We start from the raw sequence: 20,575 nt of genomic DNA, 5'->3' as shown, positions 1-20,575 counted from the left end.
CCCCTTCCTCCTGTTATGTTTCAAAACTTGAGCTTTTGTTTTAGTACAGGGCATCTAAGCTTTTTTTTTTTTTTTTTTTTTTTTAATGTTTTTTTCAAGACAGGGTTTCTCTGTGTAACAGCCCTAGCTGTCACTGGAACTCACTTTGTAGACCAGGCTGGCCTCAAGCTCATGGAGATCTGCCTGCGGGGATTAAAGGCGTTTACCGCCCGACCCAGATCAAACTTTTTATTGGTTCTTTGTTTCATATTATGTACCTTAATCCCATTCATACTCCATCCCTTCATATCTGCACTCTGTCCTTGCAACCTCCCCGCCAAAAGAAAAGGTTAACTTGTTTTAACATAACCTTTTAACATTTAGATGTTAATGTCATTTAATGAGTTCAAAGAAGTACGGATGTGAAACTGTTCATTTTTAAAATTCCAGGTCCCTATGTTATGGCCAGTGTTGCAACAAAAATTTTTCAAGAACTGGTGGAAGGTGTCTTTTACATACACAACATGGGCATTGTCCACAGAGATCTGAAGGTAAGCCAGAGTACTAAACTTGCAAGCGCAGCAGTGGCATCTTATAGGATGACTTGGTGTGGGCTCATGCAGTATGATGAGGTAACATACCCTTATTTGTCTGTGTAAACGTTTGTCATTACTGTCATGTAAATTGTTAGCCCGAAGGTCCAGAACTCCTGGTTGGTCAGTAACGGTCTTGTCATGCAAGCATGAGGACTTTAGTTCGTATCTCCAGAACCTTTCCTGAGGTTCACCGGCCATCTAGTCAGGTGGATTGAGTGAGTGCCCACTGTCAACTTCTGGCCTCTGTATACATAAACACTCAGGTGTACACACACACACACAACCACAATCTACTCCTCAATACTTAAAAAGAAGCCCTTAAATTGAATCTAAAAGCAGTAATTTGGGGTCATTTAAACATTGTTGTTCTTATTGGTTTTGGTTTTTTCGAGACAGGGATTCTCTGTGTAGCCTTGACTGTCCTAGACTCACTTTGTAGACCAGGCTGGCCTCGAACTCACAGAGAGTGCTGGGATTAAGAGTGTGTGCCACCACACTCGGCCTGAACATTGTCTTGAAGTATGAATATAGTAAGGCATAAGTATGCTGATTACTAATTGGTGATGGTAGAAGTACTTGGTGTTGGCAGAAATGGTCATACGATTTTGGTTAAAATCTGTTTCCAGAAAAAAAAATGACCTTAAAAAGCAAACAAACAAAACTGGGCAGTGGTGGTGCACGCCTTTAATCCCAGCACTTGGAAGGTAGAGGCAGGCGGACCTCTGTGAGTTTGAGGCCAGCCTGGTCTACAGAATGGGCTCCAGGACAGCCAGGGATCTGTTGCGCAGAGAAACTCTGTCTCCAAAACAAAAACAAAAAAACAAACCAGCAAACCAGCCACCTGGCACACATCTTTTATCCCAGCACCAGAGGCTGCAGTGGGTTCAGAGTCCTTGGGGCTAGGTAGAAAGTTGTGTCTCACAGACCCAGACTAAAATCAAACCCCCAAATCCCTCAAGCCAAACCAAAAGGAAAATAAAAATCCAGCAGACAGAAGGATCAATTAACTTGAGGTTAACCTGGACTACTTAGTGGAACCTTGTTTCACAAAACCAAAATAAACTGCCCCAGAAACCAACCAACCAAACAAACAAACAAAAAACCCCACCGGGACTATTTTAGTTTTAACTCATAAAAGACTATCAAGGAAAGATAAAATGTACTTTCTTTTTTGGCTGACAAATCTTAAAACCATCAGCCTACTGAATTTTCAGGCCAGAAGTAGGAAGGCATCTGAATGAAGCTCTAGAGGACTGTGAAAGCTAATGTGCAAGTCACTTTAATTTTCTGGAGGGATTAAAGACCAGTAGGTTTGTGTGTTGCAGTGTAAAGCGAAGTTCTAGTGTTCTCTGGTAGCCGTCTATCCAGAAAACACAGCTGAGTTGCCGAGGATCTCCGGCACTGAGGGCGCAGTGGTCTCATTTCAAGAGGTAGGTGAGGTCATAAACGCCGTATATGGAGTCCCAGAGCTTCGCAGGGAGCAGTTGCTTCAGGTGGGATTTGTACTTGTCACCATAAACATTCCTGATGTTTCTCTTACAGATGGCCTCTAGGGTTAAAGGTTTTTTCGATAGCTTTATTAGGGTTTCCCTTAAGAGGTGGAATTCTGGCAACATGATTCCTGCAGGTAGAACCCCTTGTTTATTGCTCAGCCTTAAAGGGTACGTGCGATACAGCAGCCTGGCCAGCAGCGTTACATCTCTGATGTTGGAACTGCGCTGAAGGTACATATAAATCGGAGATTCCCCGTTTCTTGTTAAAATGTTAACGTTTGCCTCAAATTCCAGCAAGAGATTGATGATCACCTCTCTGCCTCCAAAGCATGCCTCGTGCAGAGCTGTTTGGCCTTCGTGGTCCTGAGCATTGACCTGGGCTCCATGATTTAGCAGCAGCCGGATGCAGCCCACCCCGGCCGCCAGCAGCCGGCCAGCTTTGCTTGACGCTGTGCACACTGCCAGCTTCAGAGCTGTGTTCCCAGTAGAGGAGATGGCACAGTTCACGTTGGCCCCACAGGCAATGAGTGTCTCTATCATGTTTTTATTCAGGATGTCCGCAGCCATGTGGAGCGGCGTCATGCTGGATTCGTTCAGAGCATTGACCTGGGCACCATTTTGAGCCAAAAAGGAGAGAACCGGATAGGTCCCATATGCTATGGCCAGGTGGAGGGGTGAATGTTTGTTGCTGTTGTCTACCTGAGCGTTAACTTGAGCTCCATGGTCACATAAAATTCGGAGACACAGGACAGCATTGTTCTGAATGTCTGTCAGGATCTTCTGGATCCGAGTGCTTGGTTTGGTCCACATGGTCGAAGTGATTGGCCAGTTTAGCAGCATCAGGTGGAGCGTGGTGAGGCCTTGAGCATCCCTGGAAGGCATTTAGCATGTTAAGCCAGGTGCACTGCATGGAGGGGGTCTCTGAAGAACTGATGCTCACTCAGGAAGGTAACACAGACAAGTAACTAACACCTGCAGGTTCGTGTTCTCTCTCTCTCTCTCTCTCTCTCTCTCTCTCTCTCTCTCTCTCTCTCTCTCTCTCTCTCTTGTTAGGAGGTACAAGTTGATTTCTGTGTCTGTATTCAGGTGCACATGAACTTGCATACATGTGGAAGCCAACGACAAATGTATTTCTTGATTGCTTTCCACCTTATTTTTGAGACAGGTCTCTTGACTGAGTCTGGAACTCAATGATTCAGCTAGACTGGCTAGCAAGGGAACTTTGGCGCCCCCCTGCCCAGCACTGGGTTTATAAACCATGAGCACCTACACCCAGCTTTTACATGGGTGCTGGGGAATGAATGCAAATCTTTATGTTTGGATGGTAGGTGCTTTACTGACCTCACAGATCTCCCCAAGCCCCTGTTATTTTAAAGAAGTAATGGCTGGCTGTACTGCTAAATGTCTTAGGGTTTTTTGGATCCCTGTTGAGTGGGGCCTAGGTTCTTAGAGAAGCCGTTTTAAGCTTGGTTGCACCTTCTGGGACTGTGGCCCCTTAACTGTGTCTGTTGGTTTGCTCTGTATCCCCAGCATTGTGCATGGCTCTGGACTGGTCCACTGAGTATTCAGTAAAGGAGTGTGGACTTTGATATAAGTGATGGATGGCCCAGAAGTGAACACTGAAGGGCCAGGAGTCCCCTTCACTCAGTTTCCTGACTTTCCTGTCCTCTTCCTCACAAGTGTAGGAGAGTAGGTAGCAGGACTTGCATCTGGACACCTGCTGTTTTCTTAAGTCAGTGATGCCTGTTCCTCATCAGGCCCTGCTCCAACCCAGGTGGTCTCAGTTGGCCCTCAACTCAGGATTGCCTCCACACTGTCTTTGTTGTGGCAGAGAAAGGGGAAGGTTTCTCGTGAGAATTTGACTGTTCCCTGGCATTAGGAGCTGGTTTTCAGTTCACCCAGACCTATCTGTGTGAGGGCCTTAGGTTGGGGTTTGGAGAAACAGCAGGGCCTCTCGGCCTCCTGAGGGCTTACAGTCTGGGGTGGAAGGCAAACAGGTTAAAGGGCTAAATAAGTGCTGTGTGGGGCAATGGTCTGGAAGGGTGCAGAGCCTGTCCAGGGCCCATGTGTGATTTCTAGGGCAGGAACGTGCCTTTGAGGAGTCCCTGAAGAGATGGAGTGAGTTGGGTGGCTTAGGCTTAGGTAGGCCAGCCACGGAGAGGATTTGCCAAGCTGGAGCGGTGGTGCCAAAAGACGTGCAAGCAAGAGAGATAGGATGGACTTTTCTGATTGTACTCAGAAGTTGTATTGTTTTTAAGTTGTTTAATTCTTCTGTTTATCCAAATGTATTCATTGGACCATAGTGTTCTAATAGTTAGGGTAAGAGTGTGCACAAGAGGAGCTTTTCTTTGATGAATCTAATGGAGGGTAATAAACCAGAAATCCTCCCTCCCTTTTCTCTCTCTCACCCCATCCCCTTCCTCTTTTCCTCTCTCTCTCTTTTCATATTGTCAAATGTCCTGGATGCTGTGATTCAGACTTACTGTGTTTTCTACAGCTGAGCCACTACTATGTGTGTGTTCATTTAGCTGCTGGCTAGTATTCTTGTATTAGTCCCCCACCTTCATCCAAACATAATCTGTACTGAGAATGGGACCAGTATCATTTGAATCACACACATCACATGTACAACACACACAAACACACACACACACACACACACACACACACACACCCATCACTTAGGCTTGATGGCATCCTGAGTTAACTTACCTTACTTCGGGGTCAGCCCCGTGCTGTAACAAACATAGTAAACTTTGTGGTTTGCGGTATTCAGCGGCCAGGTGGATGGGGAAGATAGGTTGTGTCTGCAGCAGGGAAAGCACAGTGCATTACAAACATGGTTACACAGCACCTCTCCAAAGGGCTCATTTAGCGTTAGTTTGGCATTGATTCAGTTCATGCATTGAGATTTGACATTATTCTGGTTTGGGTTTTTGTTGTTGTTGTGTTGTTTTGTTTTGTTTTTGATAGTCTCCCTATGTGGACCAAACCTGCCTGGAACTCAGAGAGAGCTCCACCTGCCTCTGCCTCCCAGGCATGTGCTCCCATTTCTGGTGAAAATTTTCCTCTTCTGTTGCCTGCTTTAAATAGCCCACAACCCATAGCTGGTGAACTTAAATACTATGGTTTGTGTTTCAGAGCTGGGCACGTTGGTGCACTCCTAACCCTAGCACCTAGAACGTGGAGGAGAGGCGGGAGCCCAAGGCCATCTTGGTCTATAAAAGCAGTAGCAAATTGCTTTCAAATAATTTAGTCTTTAAATTAGCCCACAAATTGATGAAGAAGTATATGTAGTTTTTCAGGTCTTGCCAAAGCCATTCTCAGCTGTGACACTTGCATTTCCAAGGTCTTCAAAGATACTGCAGTGTGTGTTCTTACTGTGATTAGCAGCTGAGTGTACACACGCAAGGCTTACACCATGCCTGCCAGATACAAGGGGGGAGGGCCACTCTTTTTTCTTTTTTTCCAAATGAAGAAAAGAAAGCTAATTACAAAAGCAATAATCAGCCAGCCTTGGCGGCTCATACCTGTAATTCCAGCACTTGGGAGGCGGAGATGGAAGGACTGTTACATGCTTCAGGCCAGCTTGGGTAACTTGGTGAGTTCTAGGCCAACCTGGACTATAAAGTAAGACCTGGTCTCACACAAAACAAAATGCAGTAATTGACATATTAAAAAAAATCTAGGAAAGTATGTCTCAGAAGTGAAAAAATTGACATCATCACTGTGGGGGTGTTTTGAGAGGATGCTGTTATTCCTCTAGCCACACAAGATGTGTTCTCGCCAACCGTTTGTGTGTGGCAAGTGCAAGGGGGAGTTGCAGGCTACGGTATACTGGACCTGGGTGCTGGGCTGCGGAACCCTATGTGTTGTGAAGCCCTGAAGGGCTTAGGGAGTCTCCAGGGCATTGGGGGTAGTTCTTCCCAAAGCCTTTGACTTTTTTCCCCTCTTGAGACAAGGTCTCACTCTGTAGCTCAAGCTGACCTAAAAATTACTATGTATCCCCAGCTGGCCTTGAACTTGAGGCAGTCCTCTGGCCTCAGCCTCCAAAGTGCTGGGATTAGAAGGGTGTACCACCACCTCCACCTCCATCGTTTCTTTAGTGTGACTGAGCGGGTAGGAAGTACCTGGTTTAGGAGCCTGTAGCTACTGGAGTTGGCCAGGATGGTCAAGGGCTGGTTGACCGGGTGGTTTCGGAGAAGTGTCTTGATTGTGTTACAGTCTTCCTTGATGATGGCCTCGTAGAGCTTAGTGTGCAGTGCAGTGGCCAGGCTCCCCTCCAGCAGCACGGCGCTGTCGGCTGCCAGGTCTCTGCTCCCCCTCTTGGTTATGTTCCCCATGAGAACGTCTTCTGAGCAAGGGCTTACTAGGGGAAGGGTTGCTGCTGTGCTCAGTTCCGTCTCTTAGGGTGACTCCAGCCAGTTCTAGAACTGTTCTAGAACTGTACTTGTCAACAGAACCCACTTCTTTTTGCTGTTTGTTTGAGACAGGCTTTCTCTGTGTAGACCAGGCTGGCCTGCCTCCCAGGTGCTGAGATTAAAGTCATGTGCTGAATTCAGCTCCAAGTGCAGCCATAGTTTCCCAGCTTGAAACAAACAAACAAACAAACAAACCAAAGTGACATATTATAGCTCTCATCATTTCTCCTTTCCCTTACACATCAACTGGAACTAAATCCAAGAGGCCAGCCAGTGACATGGCCAGGGGCATACATGGCCTAGGCTCTACCCTGGGGATCCACCTGGTGGGGCTCCTGCAGGCTGTCCTCTGACCTCTGTCCTCATTGCCATGGTGTGTGCGCACACACACTGTTTAAAAAACAAAACTCTTAGCAGGAGCAAAACAGAGGAGGACATAAATTAACATAAAAGTGAATTACATTTAATGTAAGATTGTAACTTTTAAACTGTTTTCTTTAATTGTAATGAAATCTTTTCTCCCAGTTAGATGGTAATATTCTGGCTTGCTTCCAACTTGCTATGTAGCCGAGGGTGACCTTGAACGCCTCATCTTACCTCCACCTCTCAAGAGAGCAGTGCTGTGTTTGTGCTGGGCAAGCACTCTGCCAGCTGATCTGCATCCCATGCCCCTTCTAAATTTTAATTTAAAAAAAATAAAACTTGTTCCGGAATGGCCAGCTTTTTTACTTTGGTGTGTGAGTGTATATGTGGCATTCTTAGTGCACATGTGGCGGAGGCAGCTCAAGGAGGACTTTGCTGTCCCACTCTATCACTTTCTACTTCTTGATGCAGTTGATGCAGTGTCACTGAACTTGGAGCTAGGCGGCTGATAGCCAGCAAGCCCCAGTGATCCCCCTGTGCCTGTTCCATATGACGCAGCCACACCTAGCTTTTTACTTGAATGTTGGAGACTTGAACTCAACTCCTCACACTTTGCTGGCCAACACTCTGACTCACTGAGGCACCTCCTTAGCCCAGAAACTTTGATTGTTTGAGATGGGGTTCTGTTGTGTAGTCGTTGATGACCTAGGACTCGGTGATACAAACCTGAGTTGGCACCATTTTCACAGTCATCCTCCTGCCTCTGCCTCCTGACTTCTGTCATTACAGGTCTGAGCCTCTATGCCTGGCACTCAATAACTCTTAACACAAGTTTCCACTATTTGTTTTAAGAAAACCGAGTTGACCTTTTCTGTTTATTTATAGCCTAGAAATATTTTTCTTCATGGCCCTGATCAGCAAGTAAAAATAGGAGACTTTGGTCTGGCCTGTGCAGACATCATACAGAAGAGCACAGATTGGGCCAACAGAAATGGGAAAGGTAAGGATTTATTTGTTCACTTATTTCGTTTCTTTTTGCATTTGAAAAGAGATTTAATTGAACACGTCTTTACACACAGAGAATCTTAGAGCTTTCATAGCAAAGCTCAGATGAGGCCAAAGGCAGCTGCAGTGCTCTGCCCTCACAATGGCAACTACTTAATGACTTTTTCTACCGCAGGGACGCCGACACATACATCCAGAGTGGGGACTTGTCTCTATGCGTCACCTGAGCAGTTAGAAGGATCCGAGTACGATGCCAAGGTAGTGTTTGTTTTCACCCTCTCCTCCATTTGTCAAGGGATTAGAACAAGTGGAACAGTGCAATTCTGGCCACAGCTGAGTCCTGCAGGTGATCTGTCACATCAGACTGCCCAGTAAGGGACATCCCCAAGGCTTGAGAGCCAGCTTGGCCATTGAGAGTGCTCGCTACTCTTTCAGAGTACCAAATTTGGTTTCCAGTACTAACATGGGCAGCTCAGAATCACTGTTTCCTGCCCCAGGAGACCCAATGCCCTCTTCTGGCTTTGACAGGTAACACACACACACACACACACACACACACACACACACTTGATCTTGAAAAATAGTGCTTAGTTATGAATAGAAGCAGAGGCTAGCCTTAGGACCTTGTGACAGTCTCCTGTTGCTAATACCAGGAGTGGTGAGTTAGTCATTTTGCTTGGGTCACTGTGCCAGGCCTGGATTATGGCGGGGTGGTGGAATGATATCCCTGTTGTAGGGCAATGACTGTTGTGTCTGTTGGGAGATATTCCTGCCCTTCATCTGACCATTGTCTTCCAGGCCTATGTGTGCCCTCTGGGCATCAAAGGGATGGGGTTATGAAAGTCCCAGACACCGCTCACCTGAGCTCCTGCTTTTGAGGCATGAGACACCCTGCTGTGTTCCCTTCTTTGGGGATGCTGTAAAGCCTCAATCTTGGACATCCTTACTTGAGAAGCTGTACTGTTAGGGGTGGGCTCCTAACCTTTGTACGCCCTGTTTTCCTCCTCTGCAGTCAGATATGTACAGCTTGGGTGTGATTCTGCTCGAGCTCTTTCAGCCATTTGGGACAGAAATGGAGCGAGCAGCCGTCTTAACAGGCATAAGGACTGGGCGGATACCCGAATCCCTCAGTAAAAGGTGTCCGGTGCAAGCCAAGTATATCCAGCTCCTGACTGGGAGGAATGCGTCACAGAGACCGTCTGCTCTTCAGCTGCTACAGAGCGAACTTTTTCAGACAACTGGGAATGTATGTAACGTTTTCTTTTTTAATAGTTACTGAATGTTTACTTTAGGTTGGGTACAATCCCAAGAGCCTGCTTGCTTGCTTGCCTATTTATTTATTGACAGGGTGTCATCTATAGCCCAGGCTGACCCTGAACTCACAGCAATCCTGTCTCAAGTCTCTTGAGTACTGGAATTGCAGGTGTGAGCTTTAGAGAAGCTGGTCTTTCAGTCAGCTCACAACCCTACGAGGCTGACATTGCTAATCTCCCTTTCACAGATGAGGACGTAAAGACTTAAGGAAGTTAAATAATTCACCACACAGTGGCAGGCACTGTGTCTACTAAGCACATTATACTCCTCACAAGTTAGAAACCAGCTGTGCAGCTCTTGAAGCTCCTCGGCTGTTGTGTATGTTAGGAATTCCTTGACATAAGGCTCCCCTGGGCTGCTGAGATGGCTCAGCAGGTAAGGGTACTTGGCAGACAAGCCTGACACCCCAAGTTGCATTCCCCAGAACTGTGGAAAGGTGGAGAGAACAAACCATTCCACAGTTGTCCTCTGACCCCCATATATGGTCCATGGCATGTGCACCTCCCCCCAACCATAAGCACACACCTAATAATAGATAAAAATAAAACCCTGACCTGTATTAGGGCAGATTATTTTACAACGCAGAATGGCTTCAAAATAATATTAAGTACAGATCTTTAAACTAACATCCTTGTTTCACAGTAGTCAGTGAAATCAAACTAACTTTTAATGCTAAGAAAAATGAAACTCAAAATAGAATTTGTTTTAGTTGTGAATTCCATTTCACCAATATGTCAGTCTTGGGGTTTATGGAAACAAAATAGTTAAACCTATACTCTGTTCCCCAAGAGATTCAGGTACTGAACTTAAATAAAACACATAGTCCGAGTAAGCAATGGCACACTGCCAACTAGCTGTTGTAAATTTAGGCTGTTGTTTCTTTTCAGTCCTTGTTTTTTCCTTCCTAGCCATGGACTTTCCTGACTGTACTAATGTACACAGTAGTAAAACAGGGCTGCGATTCTAAGCAGGAGTGGACAGTAGTGGTAGGGACGGCCTCTGTATAGCTTTCAACATGCCACTGCCTGAAGCTGCCTTTCTCTTGCCCTGTGGCTATGGTGCCAAGATCAGTGTCTCCTCTGCATGTGAAAATAGTAGGTGATTCATCCTTTTCCTGCTCTAGAAACCTAAGGTTCCGGTAAGGGTTGGTTCACAATGTATTCCTTAGGGAGCCTAGTCAGCCATGACATTGTGACAGTTCATGTATGAAGTTTACATTGGAGACCCATGGAACCAAGTTACAAATGTGTATGTGTGGAGATAGATATATCTAGGTTACATATATGTTACAGTTCTGTTGGGCCACATTCTTAGCTACTCACTGCCTCACGCCGTCTGTTACATGTGGCCTATGGGCCCGAGATTGATCCTGGAACGCCTACTGCTTTGCTACTCAAAGTACAGTCTCCAGACCAGCAGGCAGCAGTCTGCATTGGAGCAGGCCTCCCAGGCTAGGTTCAGTGTTTGAATAGCAGTGCACGTCAGGCTCTCCAGGAGTGGCCTGGCCAGCAGAATGTACTGTGAGCATCTGATAGCAGTCTCTGGCCCTCTGCACTCCCCTAACTGACTGACAAATTCCAGAGGACAAGGGGTAGAATTCTGCACTCAGGATCCCAGAAGTGATTCTGATTGGCACTAGCTTGTGAACCACTTACAGAGATTATTTGAAAGATAACTGGAAGGCTGGGGAGGTGGAAAGGTGTTTGCCTCAAAAACATCAAGGTTGGTAAAACAGCTCACTGGGTAAGGGCCTTTACTGCCAAGTCTGGTAATCAGTTCAGTCCTTGGAATACACATAGTGGGGAGTCCAGAATGGGCTCTTGCAAGTTTCTTCTGACTTCAACAACTGTATCATAGTACACATACACATACATACACGAAAATAAATAAATGTTAAGATCTAATTTCTAAATTAAAAAACAAAACAAAAAAATTTAAATAGCCAAGTTAGGCAACCCCAGTGGTGTTGAGAGGGGAGATGTAAAGAGGCTGGTCCCCGGAAGTTCATGAGCCAGCTAGCTAGGCCTAGGTGTCAGTGTCTGGTGAAGAACAGATGTACCACAACCAAGGACTGACAGAGACTTTGAAGGAAGACACCTGATGCACTCCAGTCATAATCTTCTTCAGTGGAGCACCTGCAGGCTGAGGAGAAGCACAAAATTATAGTTGGTGCCCTGTGGCAATTTGACGCTTGAACTTTGCAGGGCTGACTGGTGCTGTTCAGGCACAGCGAGGACACAGGAACACTTCAAAGCCCAGGCCACTTTAATGATACTTAAAATGTTTTCTTTCCAGGTTAATCTCACATTGCAGATGAAGATAATAGAACAAGAAAAGGAAATTGAAGAACTAAAGAAGCAATTAAGCCTCCTTTCTCAGGACAAAGGGCTGAAGGGATGAGAGGGGAAATGGGGCCTATCTGTGCAGCCTGAATGATGCTGTCAACCATGTGAAAATGGACTTACATTCTTAAACCAGGCAAACAGGAATGCCAGTTTTCACCCCTTAGCTGGGACAGACGGTGTGACTCCCAGTTGTACTTAGCAAACCTGTGAAAAGATGTAAAAGGACCCCAGCTTCCTTTTCCTCAAGAATCCTTTCTTGCCCCAAGACTGCACTAAATTAAGCCTCTTCCTCCTGCCCTCTCCAAGTTCCAGTTAAATGTTACTGCCTCCCCTGAAGCTTACAGCACCACTCTTAACCGCCTTTAAGTTCTGCTGATTGACCATCCTGTCTTCCAGAAGGTTCTACTACAGAAAGCAATGCTCCCCTCCCCCACAACTGCTTGCCCCAGGATGTCTGCCAGCCTGGCTGCAGTTGCTGTGACAGCTGCAAGTCTGCCCTGGTCCTTTCAGATTGCTGCCATGACCAGTTACCAAAAAGATACCCGATCACTCCTTGGCCCAAAACTCGTGTGGGCTGTGCACTGGCGGAAGGTCAGAGTCGAGCTTCTTGGCACAGTGCCCCATCCCCTTCCTTTCTGTTCTTTCAGTTTGGCATCGCCCTGCAGCTTGTCCCTATCAGGCTGTGAAGTCCCTGCCCTCAAGTGATCTTAGCAGCTGGGATGTTGTATTTTCTGCTTTTATCTCTCAGTCTCCACGGATCCATTTTCGTTTTAAAGCCCTTAACTCCCCAAACCACCGGAGCACTCTCAGACAGCAGTCTCTGATGCCATAAAGTGCCTGCCCTCTGGCCGGCAGTCATCTCAGTGCGTTGCACTTGATTTTACTAACTTCTAAATAAACAAAACTCACAGATTATATGGTGCTTTTATTGATGATGCCTGACAATTGACTTAGTGAAAAGGTTGTGATTCTAGAACAAGTCCCTTTCCTGACAGCAGACCAGAAGCCGTACCGTTCTCATACTGAATCCTGCAAGGCAAGCTGCTAGAACTCACTTAAGGAGCTGGAGGGCAGTGCTGAAGGGGGCCAGGTTCTCACAGGACTTAAGCCACCGCTGCACATTGGTGGGCGCTGCCCCGCTGCCACCGCCAGTCTGCTGGAGCACAGACCACAGCACCACGTCCGCCACAGTGAGCTCATTCCCAACCAGCCATGGGCTCTTTCCTAGAGCAGAGTTCATGGAGCGGAAGACAGCTGCTTTTTCCTTACTGCTCCCTTCCTTCAGCTGGAACATGGCAATATCCACCCAGCTGTCGATGAGGGTTAAGTTGACAGCGTTATGGTTCTGGCCAAACAGAGAGAACAGGAAACGTGCAATATTCCCTTCTCCTTCGATGGGGCACATTGTCTGTACACTGAACTTCATCTGTGTCTTGGGCACTGGAAAGGAAAAAAAACACCATATAGAGTCAAAGTGACAGCTACCTGTGCTGTGTGGAAGGGAGGACTCACCACATTCATAAACTGACAGCAGGACAACTGTCAAGAACATGACCAACATCTGTAATGTTCAAGAGACGTTAGTTCAGTTAATTTTTGTTGTTTCTGAGACAGGGTCTCAACTATGTATTCTTGACTGTCCTGAAGCTGGTTTTGGTTTTGGTTTTATTTTTCGAGACAGCGTTTCTCTGTGTAACATCTCTGGCTGTCCTGGAACTCGCTCTGTAGACCAGGCTGGCCTCAAACTCACAGAGATCCACGTGCCTCTGCCTCCTGAGTGCTGGGATTTGGTTGTTAGGTAGATCAGACTCACCAGGAACTCGAGATTCATTTGCCTTTACTTCCCAAGCACTAGGATTAAAGGCGTGTGCCACCACACCAGGCTTTTAAAAGTGCCACCTATTCCCTTAAAAGTGACTGGGGGCAATGGGATGACTCAGTGGGTACAGGCACTTGCCCCCCAGCCCAGCACCTGAGTCCAGTCCCCTGACTTAGAGCAGAAGGTTTAACTGTTACAGGACAACGTCTGTAGCTTGTCCCTGACCTCTACAAGCTCATCACCACGCAACTGCCACATACACAGTGTATGTTTAAAAAGAATTTAAAGGGGACCAAGTAGTCCTGTCTAATACTGTGTTTATGACAGTTTTCATTGAGCTAGACAGGACATAGCATCTATTCCAACCTCTTGCTATTAAACTTGGAGGCTACAGTCCAGAAACTAGATGTTCTGTTGGCTGAGGCAAGGCTCTCTCCCTCCCTTTGGATGGGAAACTGAGGGTAGCTAAGGTATCACTAGAGGGATGGCAGGCAGTAATGTGCTACTGGCTGATGAAGCTGAAGCAGAGGCATTCTCAGTGGGATGATAAATGATACCCTTCCGTCCTTTGTAGTGAGTGCCCCTTGAATGAGTTTTTAGAATGTGATGACCAGTGGGGATAGCTACTACTCCCTTGCTTTGCGAGGTTGCAGAGAGCATGGGGGGTGGGGGCAGGCGGTGTATGTGGTACCAAGACTTACCTCCTCTCCAGTGGCCCCAAAATCCAGCTGGACTTGGGGAGGATTTCACATAACAATCAGCTAGCTATAGTCAGTGCTGTGGGCCGTCCCACCCCTTTGTAGCCCAAGCAAGTTCAACCCAGCCCCACTATTTACCGTTTTTCCAAATCAGAGTGAAGCCCAGCTGATACTCGTGGCGGGACTGTTTTCTAGCCTGCTCCCCGAAGCACTTGAGAAGAGTCTCTGGTACGTTCTTAACTGACGAATGCGTGTGCACGGTGGACAGGACCCTGTAGCGTTCACACAGCAGCCTGTGCAGCACAAGCAAGGAGAGGGGTGGGGAGGCTGGGTTTGCGTTGATCACGATGTCTTTCAGCGCCCCATAATCCTGAGGGAGAGACCAAAACACTGAAGCCCACAAAAGCCATCTGGTGGCCCACACCTTTAATCCCAACACTCTAGGGGCAGAGGGGGGTGGATGAGGCCAGCCTGATCTACATGGAGTTCAAGGTCAGCAAGGGCTACATAGAAAGCTATGTCTTGAAACAAAAGTGCCATCTGTGTCCACAGGTGAACAAGGTGCTCCCCCGCAAGAACTTTCCAGGCTCTAAGTGAGTCTCAACTCCCACTTAAAGATGCTGCTGTGACCCCACCTGACAGCTGGGAAAACTTGAGTCCTGGGGAGGTAAGCGGGTTATGCAAGGTCACTGACATCACTAGGAATTGCAGCTGGACAAACCTGTAATTCAACTCTTTCTTAGCCTCCCCCCCCCCACCCCCAGGCTTTTTGAGACAGGGTTTCTCTGTGTAACAGCCCGTGCTGTCCTGGACTCGCTTTTGTAGACTAGGCTGGACTTGAACTCAGAGATCCGCCTGCCTCTGTCTCCTGAGTACCTGGCTTTTTTTTTTTTTTTTTTTTAGGTTTTTCAAGACAGGGTTTCTCTCTGGGTAGCCTTGACTCTCCTGGAAATCACAGCAATCCACCTGCCTCTGCCTCCCGGACTGCTGGTATTAAAGGCACGCACCACCACACTTTCAATTCAACACTTTCTAACAGAGGTAGCAGGGTCAGGAATTTGAGTCATTCGGCTGTAATGAGTCTGGGGGCAGCCTTAGCAACAAGACACCTGGGTGGGGAGACAGCTTAGTCTATAAAGCACTTGCCTTAAAACACAAGGACCTGAGTTCAGTCTTCAAACCCAGGTGACAAGTATGTTTGTAATCCCAGAGCTGAGAAGGTGGACGAAGGCTAATCCCACAGCTCTGACTAGCTGGGTCCAGATTCTGTCTCAAAAACACATGAGCATCACCTGAGAAAATGCCTCAGTTTGTTCTCTGGCCTTTACATGCACACATGTGCACATGAACCCACACACACAGGCCCATGAGAGTATGGGACGTGGGCTACTTGTTTAGAGGCTTGACTTCATCCTGAACACTGTGTGCACTGACAAAGCCTTCCCACACAGTAAGAAGTCAGCACCCTGGCTGTGAGTATTCCCTGACCCACCTTGGAGACTCTGGCTCCGTTGGGGCCTGGTCAGGTCTCATTTGCTTCCTCGGTGCATGAAAATATGCAGAACAGATGAGAAGGTAGGAGAAAGGACAAGCCAAGGCAGAAGTACTGAGGTTGTCAAAGCCCTGGGTGAGTCACTACAAAAAACTTGTGCTTCTTAGGACTTTGCAACATATTATCAAAATTCTAGAGATTACTGATGTGGGACCTTTGACTATACTACTGTGTCTTCAAGCAGCACCACCGCTGGTCCCCTAAACGTCTATCATGAGTGCTAGCTAGTGCAGTGACTTTCTGTAGTGGAAGACAGCCACTGCTGACCCATCTGCAGTCCCACAACCTACTCTTGATACAGCAAATTTAAGCAAAGTACATTTGAAGTGCAAGACTAGAGCTACCTTGTTGCAATGTATTTTGATGGGTGGTGAGATTTTCTATCTATACAGCCAGGTCATTTCCTCAAAAAGAGAGGGCACACCTCTGCTCTGTCCAATGGCATCTAGAAGGAGCTGGGATGCCCTTGCCTCCCAGGGCTTAGAGGAAGCTGGCACAGGCTGGGACGACAGGATGCTGGGGTTCCCGAGGACCTCCTCTGCCCTCTCCTCTGGTCCACCCTTCACAGTATGAGTAGCCATAGAGCTCTGGGTGCAATTATTGTATTTTTTTGAGGCAAGGCCGCACTGTAGCCTGGAACTCATGTCCTCTTACCCCAGCCCCCAAGTGCTGGGATCACAGGAGTGAGCAACCACAGCAGTTCTAGGTACGGTCATTTGGAGGAGTAAAGAAAACAAGCTCTTTGGTCCACCTCTGAAAACTAGAAATCCAAGCCCCTGCCACCATTTTTCTGGCACTCATAGACATCTGGTTTCTCGCCTTTCAAAATGAACCCACCTTTCCAAGCACGGAATTCAAGTCCAACGCATTTGTGGTTAAAGTAGTGGGCTCGTCAGCTTGCAGGATGTTGCTCACGTCCAAGTCTGCATCTGGGGTGTGAATCATCTTTGACAGGCCATCGACTGCTGCCTTCAACTCATACAAGCGCTTTAAAATATCATCTTGCCGGGATTCAAGGGCTTGCAAAGATGGCTCAGGTGTTTCCTAAAGAAATCAACATCTGAGTGGTCACTTCTCTCACCTCATAGAGCTCTGCCTAAATTACATCACTTGTCTTACTTTCACTTTGTCAACAGACTTCCTTCTTCTAAAAACACACCATGGGGCCAGTAAGGTGGCTCAGTATATAAAAGGTGCGTGCTGGTAATCCTGACAGTCTGAGCTCTATTACCCAGACCCATATGGTGGAAGGAAAGAACCTCCACATGCATGCTGTGGTAGGCAACCTCCTTCCCACCAAACTAAATAAATGTTTGTTGTTGTTTTTAATTAAGACTTTGAAGCAACAGAACTTCTTTCCTCCAGCCCAAGGGTCCTACAAATTGATCCACAAGTGCTCTACAAGGAAGAAGTATGACCGAATGTGACTTTGAAGTCGTCCTGTTTGGGGGCTGGAGAGATGTCTCAGCAGTTAGGAGTACTTGCTGCTCTTCCAAAGGGCTGAGTTTGGCTCCCAGCACCTACATCAGGAAGCTCATAACTGACTGCAACTCCAGGTCCAAGAGATCAGACGCCCTCTTGGTTTCCGCAGGCACCTACACACAGCACTCACTCACTCACACAGACACATACATACGAATAAAAGTAAAAACATAGTTGATTTCCTATTTCAGGTAAGTTAGATAAAAAGGAAGAAAATGAAAACAAAACTATCCTTCCTCTAACCCTTCTTTTTTATTTTGGCAGGGTTTTACTGTATAGCCTGAACTGGCCTGGAACTCACAATCCTGTTTTAGTTTCCAGTGTGCTGGAATTACAGGCAGTAGCGTGCCTGAAAGAAACAAAAATACTCTTAAAATAAAGGGAGGGTCTTTGCTATGTGCTTTTCCAGGATGGCCTTGAACTTCTGGGCTCATGTGATCTTCCTAGATAGGAAAATCACATTGTACCCAGAATTCTTTATTCTCAATCAACAGGCTAATTAAAAATACTTTGTTTAAGCCGTGTGTAACGGTGCACACCTGTAATTTCAACATTTGGGAGGTTGCAGCAGGAGGACCAAGAGTTTAAGGGCAGCTTCAGCTGTTACAGAGCAAGTTCAGGGCTAGCATGGGCTACATGAGCTGCTGTCTCAAGCACACAACGCCAGTTCAGGGCTAGCATGGGCTACATGAGCTGCTGTCTCAAGCACACACCGCCAAAGACTATGTTTGAATGAGCAGAGAAAAGATGGAGGAAGGCAATAGAAAATAATTTATACAAAAAAAGGGGAGAAAGGAACTCAGGGCTTTAAAAATTAATTTTCATGTGTATGGGGGTTTTGCCTGCATGTTTGTCTGTGCATGTGTGTGCACCAGTGCCCAGAGGCCAGAAGAGAGTGGGATACACAGGAAGCAGAGTTGCAGCCAGTTATAAGTTTCTCTGTAGGTTTGGAGAACCAAACCCAGGCCTCCTACAGGAGCAACAAGTGCTTTTAAGCATTCAACTCTAACCCTGGAAGTCAGGCTTTTAAATATCCTTCAGGTTGGAAGCATTTTCCTGGAGCAAGTGCTCCCTGGGAAAAATGATCAAGTCCCCAAGTTATTTTAAGGCAACAACTGGCATTCTTTTATCTCGGTTATCTGGAGCATCCGCTACTGAGACACATAACACCGCAAACAGCAAACATTTCATCCTCCGTATCCATGCATCCTTCTTGCCTAGCACAGAGTCAAAGGTGCATCTGGCCATGCCTCTATGACAGCCTTTAGTTGAAGGACCATCGAACCATGTCTGCTCTCCAGTTAGACAGTTGTTAATATCATTAGGTTTTGGATTAACCACTTCTCTTCCAGTGTAAGTAAAATAAAGGATGGCAAGCAACAGAAAAACTGACCACAGCACCATTTATTCACGTTGTTTGTCCAAAAGGCCAGAATTTCTATCTGTTGAAAATTTGGGCTGCATGTGATCAGTAGAAAACTGAACGAAAACAAGAGTAGAAAATTGAATGAAAAACAAAAGAATAAAAAAGGAAGGACAGGGCAGCTCCTAGAAAGTTTACTGTAGATAAAAGGGAGAGCAGAGACAGAGACATCTGGGAGAGTCCTGAGTGAACATGGCCAGACTGAGCTGGGCCACGTGAGGAGAAGCGCGAGGGGAGAGGAGCCACTACAAGAGGGGCTGCCTGGGCCCAGAGAGTGACTAAGAGAGTGGCATAGCCAACATGGCTTATGGGAGGGAGGCCTAGCCAATACCTGGGCTGGAGAGTTCAGGGTAGGGAGTGTGGTAAGCCAGCCAGGAGGGTCTGGAATAAGTGGAGACTGAGGGATGCTGGGAAAACCTGGGGGCCAGTTTCCGCTTTAATATGTGAATGGGCACTTCAGCCATTTGTCCCGGGTTTGAGATCTAACTAAAACTTTGATTAAGGGCTGGAGAGTTGCCTCAGTGGTTAAGAGCATCGTCTGCTCTTCCAAAGGACCGGGGTTCAATTCCCAGCACCCATGTAGGAGCTCACAACTGTCTGTAACTCCAAGATCTGACACCCTCACACCAATGCACATAAATTTAAAAAAAATTAAATAAAAATATTTTTAAAAAATAAAATAAACTTTGATTAGGTCTTTAGAAAAGAGATCAAACAATAGTGATAAAATAAGCAGGGTTAGATAGTCATGTTGAGTTAGGCGAGGTGGCACACACTTCAGCACTTGGGAGGTGGAGGCCAGAGGAGGAGCTCAAGACCATCTTTGGCTACATGAGTTCAAGGACAGCCTGGGCTACAAAGAAAGGCCCTGTGCCATCCGCCCCTGAGAAAGGACCTCACTCAACTTACTTGGAAATTGGAGAAATCCAAATTAAAACTGTATTGGAATGCCTATGTTATCCTGCTAGTGACAGCATAAACCTGTATAACCACTTTGGAAAACAATTTATCCAGATAAAGTGGAAAAGCAAGCCTGCTCACCAGGCCAGGAATTCCATCCCTATACAGGCTATTTATGTTAGCTGGTCTATAAGTTCCAGTGCCCAGGAGTGGGGGCAGGGTAGATAAATAGGACGGGGTGTGGCTAGGCAGTGTGAAGGAAGGCGATCACTTTTGTTGTTACAACAAAAGTGATCGAAAATCTTTTTTTTTTTTTAAGACAGGGTTTCTCTGTGTAGCCTTGGCCGTCCTGGACTCACTTTGTAGACCAGGCTGGCCTCGAACTCACAGAGATCCGCCTGCCTCTGCCTCCCAAGTGCTGGGATTAAAGGCATGCGCCACCACGCCCGGCCGAAAATCTTGTACGGCATGCCAGACAGCAGAACACATACTACATGCCTACAGAACATCAAGATTAAATAGCATAAGGATACATAACTCCACAACCCAACCGCATAAGGCAGCAGCACATAACTACAGTAAAAGTCAGGACCTCCTGTGGGAAAGTTGCAAATGGGTGGGATGGGGCGCTAAAACTGTCCGCCTGGGTCACTGTGGCCCTAGGATCGCTCTGTAAATTCCTCACAATGAGCATTTTCTGTGTTGTGGACGATTTCTGTACGGCTGGCGATCGCGACAGGAACCCACGACAGCACTGACCCAAGGTGGGGGGGGGGGTGACCAGGGCCCTAAGGATCCGCGGCGCCAGCGCACTAGCCTGGACAAGGGACCGGACGCGGCGCGGCGCGGGCAGCGCTTGCGCTCTAGGCAGGGGCCGTACGCTCCTACCTGCACGTGGCCCGCGTCGGTCGCGGGAGTGGTGGTCTTGCTGTGCACGTTGGGGAGCCGGTACATGCAGGTTGGGAGCTCTACACGCAGAGGTGCGCTGCCTCCATGATAGGGCTTTACCTGGTACATCGGCATGGTGGGAACCAAAGGAAGGAAGGAAGGAAGGAAGGTAGCGGGCGAGGGACACCAACGCTCTGGGGCCGCCCGAGGCCACCTCAGACAAGTAGCCGCCTTCTTTCTGACCCTGCAGCTGGCGTTCCGGGAAAAATGAAGTCCGCGAGCTATTATTGGCCGGGC

General features: G+C 47.2%; 3 protein-coding genes across 6 annotated transcripts in view; 1 reads left to right on the top strand and 2 right to left on the bottom strand.

Annotated features, from left to right (window-relative positions):
- EIF2AK1 (eukaryotic translation initiation factor 2 alpha kinase 1) overlaps positions 1-12,431 on the top strand; it is a 42,637-nt gene extending 30,206 nt beyond the window's left edge. For both annotated transcript variants that reach the window (XM_084762515.1, XM_084762514.1), the window contains exons 11-15: positions 430-530; positions 7,738-7,852; positions 8,033-8,115; positions 8,870-9,103; positions 11,467-12,431. In XM_084762515.1, coding sequence (XP_084618641.1) covers positions 430-530; positions 7,738-7,852; positions 8,033-8,115; positions 8,870-9,103; positions 11,467-11,571 — 638 coding nt within the window. In that variant the 3' untranslated portion in view covers positions 11,572-12,431. The remainder of the gene's footprint in view (positions 1-429; positions 531-7,737; positions 7,853-8,032; positions 8,116-8,869; positions 9,104-11,466) is intronic.
- Positions 542-7,730, bottom strand: ANKRD61 (ankyrin repeat domain 61). Of its 2 annotated transcripts, XR_014775538.1 has the most exons (4): positions 6,199-7,730; positions 4,781-4,875; positions 1,317-2,939; positions 543-997 (listed from the first exon to the last, which is right to left on the bottom strand). XR_014775538.1 is itself a non-coding variant. In XM_084762521.1 (3 exons), the coding sequence occupies exons 1-3, from the start codon at positions 6,409-6,411 to the stop codon at positions 1,994-1,996; spliced, it is 1,254 nt and encodes a 417-aa protein (XP_084618647.1). In that variant the 5' UTR covers positions 6,412-7,730; the 3' UTR covers positions 542-1,993. The 2 variants fall into 2 exon arrangements, 1 of the variants encoding a protein (XP_084618647.1); XM_084762521.1 differs by having other exon boundaries at positions 542-2,939.
- AIMP2 (aminoacyl tRNA synthetase complex interacting multifunctional protein 2) lies at positions 12,427-20,534 on the bottom strand. 2 transcript variants are annotated; one of them, XM_084762523.1, is made up of 4 exons: positions 20,399-20,534; positions 16,423-16,629; positions 14,172-14,403; positions 12,427-12,956 (listed from the first exon to the last, which is right to left on the bottom strand). In XM_084762523.1, the coding sequence occupies exons 1-4, from the start codon at positions 20,411-20,413 to the stop codon at positions 12,568-12,570; spliced, it is 843 nt and encodes a 280-aa protein (XP_084618649.1). In that variant the 5' UTR covers positions 20,414-20,534; the 3' UTR covers positions 12,427-12,567. The 2 variants fall into 2 exon arrangements, with proteins under 2 accessions (XP_084618649.1, XP_084618648.1); XM_084762522.1 differs by having other exon boundaries at positions 20,279-20,415.
- Between the last annotated feature and the right edge of the window lie 41 nt (positions 20,535-20,575).

Source organism: Acomys minous (assembly GCF_964271855.1).
Source record: "Acomys minous genome assembly, chromosome: 16".
Taxonomy (NCBI): Eukaryota; Metazoa; Chordata; class Mammalia; order Rodentia; family Muridae; genus Acomys; species Acomys minous.
Note: the sequence above shows the minus strand (reverse complement) of the source record. Positions and strands in the feature narration are given on the sequence as shown.

Bases quoted from the DNA above. Each gene is read 5' to 3' on its own strand.
- ANKRD61 (XM_084762521.1), bottom strand. From the start codon at position 6,411: ATGGGGAACATAACCAAGAGGGGGAGCAGAGACCTGGCAGCCGACAGC. The intron at 4,876-6,198 runs GTACTTCCTACC...TCCCTGCTGCAG, and splicing joins GCTACAGGCTCCTAAACCAG to ACACAACCTATCTTCCCCAT. The intron at 2,940-4,780 runs GTAAGTTAACTC...AATGCCTTCCAG, and splicing joins GGGGCTGACCCCGAAGTAAG to GGATGCTCAAGGCCTCACCA.
- AIMP2 (XM_084762522.1), bottom strand. From the start codon at position 20,413: ATGCCGATGTACCAGGTAAAGCCCTATCATGGAGGCAGCGCACCTCTG. The intron at 16,630-20,278 runs GTAGGAGCGTAC...TGATTTCTTTAG, and splicing joins CCGACGCGGGCCACGTGCAG to GAAACACCTGAGCCATCTTT. The intron at 12,957-14,171 runs GTAAATAGTGGG...TTTCCTTTCCAG, and splicing joins CACTCTGATTTGGAAAAACG to TGCCCAAGACACAGATGAAG.